Source organism: Thermoascus crustaceus, assembly GCF_041956765.1.
Source record: "Thermoascus crustaceus strain CBS 181.67 unplaced genomic scaffold VTN00scaffold_3, whole genome shotgun sequence".
NCBI lineage: Eukaryota > Fungi > Ascomycota > Eurotiomycetes > Eurotiales > Thermoascaceae > Thermoascus > Thermoascus crustaceus.
The window spans coordinates 725,904-729,784 of record NW_027192529.1 but is presented as its reverse complement, the minus strand read 5'-3'; the positions used below and the strand labels follow the sequence as shown (position 1 = coordinate 729,784).

Below are 3,881 nucleotides of genomic sequence, written 5' to 3'. Positions count from 1 at the left end.
TACCCCCCCCCTTCTAGCTTTTCGTCCCGAAAAGTATTTAAACTGTGCCAATTTCCTAATTCTTGGTGCCGTATTTTCTTTCTGTAAGTTTTTTCACCATGCCTCCCAAGCATAATTGTTATCGCGAGTTTGGTTGTCAGGCTGATCGCATTGAACAGAACGGTTCTCCTGTCGAACATCCTTGTCAATATTGTTATTCTCATCATCTTCCTTGCATTATGGATTCCAAGAGTCGCAACTGTTCGTCTTGTACCCGTCGTGGTCGGAAATGTGAGAAGCGATTCCATAGTGATAAGGAGTGGAATGATCTTAGCCGTTCTGAGGAACAAATCAACGCTCAGTTAGAGGAGGCGGAGAACCAGGTTGAGCTTCTTATGGCAAAGATTAAGCGCTTGCGCAAACAGCGTAAGTTTCTTAAGGAATATGGGTTGAGAATGTTGGATCATGATACTGCTGTGATGGACAAGTTGAATGAGGATGATCCCTTATCTGCCAAAGATCTTGCCGAGTTGGAACGCCTAGCCAATGAATATGAGGGTCACCCACAATCTGGGAATTCCTCAGTGCCGGGTGACCCACAGCCTCTTGAGGGGCTTTCTCCAGGTTTCATTGCAGAGTTCCTGGCTTCCAGAAGTTCTGAGCAGGAGGCTTCTGGTGGTTCCCAAAGACCCTAGTGGGATGTCCCCTGTGGACATCCCCTCTTGGGTCAGCCTCTTCTTTTTTGGTGTGACAGGTCTTCTGGTTTTGGGCGATCCGGGTTTCAAAGGTGGAATTCCTTGAGGAGTTTCTTGCACCCACCGCAGTTTTCTATGGGTTGCCAAGAATTCTTAAAGTCATCATAACCCTTCCATTTTAAAAGGTACATGAACTGCCCATCAATTATGCCGCTGTCTAACACCTTTTCTACCTTATAGTCTTGATCATTGTCCAGGTTCTCAGGTAGGATTTCCTCAGTCTCAGTAATTGGTTGGGCGTTTTCCGGCGCTGGTTCCAACAGTGATATATGAAAAACTGGGTGTATCCGCATGGTATCTGGCAATTTAAGGTGGAAATTGACCTCTCCTTTCTTTTCTTCAATTTCAAATGGGCCAATCTTCTTAAAATCCAATTTGTTGTTTGGCCTTTTTGTCTTCACATTTTTTTTGAAGGAGGTATACTTTATCTCCTGCCTTCAAGTCTGGTCCCTTCTTATGGTGTTGATTGTAGTACTTGGCGGTTCGGTATGCAATAAACTGAATATCTAGATTCAATTGTTGGTGAAGCTCTTGTAGCTGGTCAGCTTGGAGGATTCCTTTCTGTGCCAGGACCTTGTCTGGTTTTGGTTCCTGGTAGGCCGACGGTTCAAACCTGTAGTTGGCATAGAACAGTGACTCCTGGGTAGTCTCGTTCTTGGCGCTATTATATGCGAACTGGGCCATAGGTAAAAATTCCACCCAGTTGTCTTGTTGGTAGTTAATGTAACAGCACAGGTACTGTTCCAGGGTCTGATTCATCTGTTCTGTCTGTCCATCAGTCTGAGGGTGAGCTGTAGTAGAGAGCTTATGCTTGGAGCCAAGTTGGCAGGTCAAGGTTTGCCAGAATTCTGAGGTGAAGAGCTTGTCTCTGTCAGACACAAATTCTTCTGGCATCCCATGATTCCCAAAAATGATCTGTAGGAAGGTATATGCCAGCTCTTCTGCATTGGATGCTTTCTTGTATGGCAGGAAGTAGGCATATTTGGTGAGTCTATCCACAATGACCAAGATGGAGTCATATATTATCCCTGTTAGGGGCTCCTTGGACGCAGGTAGATCTGTAATGAAATCTAGTGATATGGATTGCCAGGGCCTTTCTGGGGCGTCCAGGTTTTGCAGGAGTCCATATGGTGCATGCCGCGCTGCTTTGCTCCTAATGCAAAGGTCACATTGTGACACTATACATTGCACCATCCTTCTTAATCCTGGGAAGTAGTAGTTCCGGGTAATCCTTTCAATGGTTTTCTCTATCCCCTGGTGTCCATGAGCCGGGGCTTCGTGGATGTCTTTGATCAAGTCCTCCCTCAACTTGGCTGGAACGTAGACCAGTCCCTTGAATAGGATGATATCTCCCTCTCCTTTGGTTATGTTGGGATTGTTCTTGATTTCCTCAAGCTCTTCTGCCATTGAATCCTTCTGGTATGCTTCCTTAATTTTTTCTGCCCACGTACCGGGTCCTAGTCTTAGAGCAGGTGCAGCTTGCCTGTCCACTGTGAGGGTTCCATCAGTCTCCTGCCAGAAAATCGCGGGTTGTGGAGAAGGCTCTCCCTCTTGGTAATCTGGTCTTTGACTGAGTGCATCTGCTCGGGCATTTTCCGATCCTCTTTGGTAGGTGATCTTGATATCATAGGGGGCCAATTCTTCTGCCCATCTGACCTGTCTTCAGGTCAACTCCTTGGAGGTGGTGAAGTATGCCAGGTTCTTATGATCGCAATAGATCATAACCTGATACTTTGCTCCCTCTAGGTAGTGCCGCCATTCTCTTACTGCTGCCATGATGGCCAGAAGTTCCTTGTCATGAATGTCGTAGTTCAATTCCGGTGGGGTCATCTTTCGCGAGTAGAAGGCAATTGGATGCAGTCATCCCTGCTCATCAGGTTGATTGATGCATGCTCCTATTGCGAAATCCGAGGCATCTGTTTCAATGAAGATAGGTTTCTCTGGGTCAAAAATTCCTAAGACTGGTGCTTCACAAAACTTCTGCTTAAGGAGATTGAATGCCTTCTGCTGCTCTTCTTTCCATTCAAATTTCTGGTCCTTTTGGGTGAGCTTTGTCAAAGATTCCACAATCTTGGAGTAGTTCCATATGAACTTCTGATAGAAGTTGGCAAATCCAAGAAAAGCTTGTGTCTCCTTGACTGTTGTTGGCTCAGGCCATCCTTGTATGGCTGTGACCTTTCCTTCATTCATTTCAACATGTCCCGGGGAGATCATGAAGCCAAGAAACTCTGTTCTTTGGGTGTGCCATTCACATTTTTCTGGTGCAACTGAGAGTTTTCTCTCCTTCAGGGCTTCTAACACCTTCCACACATATTGTCTGTGTTCTTCTAAGGTTTCTGAGTAGATAAGGATGTTGTCTAAATAGGCCATGCAAAAGACATCCAGGTATTTCCATAGGGTATTATTGACCAAACTCTGAAAGGTCGCGGGCGCATTGGTAAGACCAAATGGCATAACTGTATATTCAAAATGTCCTAGTTGGGTCCTGAAGGCGGTTTTCCATTCTTCCCCTTCCTTCATGCGCACCAGGTAATACCCTTCTCTAAGATCCAACTTGGTGAAGAGCTTTGCCTTCCGCAATCTATCCTGCAACTCTGAGATGAGTGGTAAGGGGTAGCAGTTCTTGACAGTGATATCATTAAGTTGGTGATAGTCCACACAAAGTTGGAGTTTCCCGTTCTTCTTTGGGACAAACAAAATTGGGTATCCAGCCGGTGATGTGGAATGCCAGATATATCCTTGTTCCAGGTTCTTTTCAATATATTCTCGGAGCGCCTCATGCGCCTTTTCTGAGAGTGGATAAATAGGTTTGAATGCTGGTTGCATTCCAGGCTTCAAGGGTATCTCATGATCCCAAGGCTGATGTTCTGGCAGCTGTCCTCTGCCTCACTCCTTAAAGACTTCTTCAAAGTCCCAGTATTCCTTTGGGACTGCTTCCATTCCGGTCAAAGGCGGTTGGTCCTTTCTCTGTTCCATGGATCCAATCATCAGATCTGGTGCTAGGGTAAGATACAAGACTCCCACTTGTTCTCCCCTTTTCCACATTCACATCATTGTGTTCTGGGAGATCTCTTTGATCTCCACTGGCAGTTCTTCTCCCTCAGGATGCCCTTCAGGCCTTATACCTCTGTTGGATTCTTCCGCCAA

The 3,881-nt window shown here is 45.8% G+C and overlaps 2 protein-coding genes across 2 annotated transcripts; one reads left to right on the top strand and one right to left on the bottom strand.

Annotated features, from left to right (window-relative positions):
* Positions 1–218: 218 nt before the first annotated feature.
* VTN00DRAFT_5443 (uncharacterized protein) lies at positions 219–674 on the top strand (the record flags this gene model as incomplete). The annotated part of the gene is made up of 1 exon (XM_069431975.1): positions 219–674. The coding sequence occupies one exon, from the start codon at positions 219–221 to the stop codon at positions 672–674; it is 456 nt and encodes a 151-aa protein (XP_069287880.1).
* A 423-nt stretch (positions 675–1,097) lies between these two features.
* VTN00DRAFT_5442 (uncharacterized protein) lies at positions 1,098–2,564 on the bottom strand (the record flags this gene model as incomplete). Its single annotated transcript, XM_069431974.1, has 2 exons — positions 1,098–2,390; positions 2,502–2,564. The coding sequence occupies 2 exons, from the start codon at positions 2,562–2,564 to the stop codon at positions 1,098–1,100; spliced, it is 1,356 nt and encodes a 451-aa protein (XP_069287879.1).
* Positions 2,565–3,881: the final 1,317 nt, after the last annotated feature.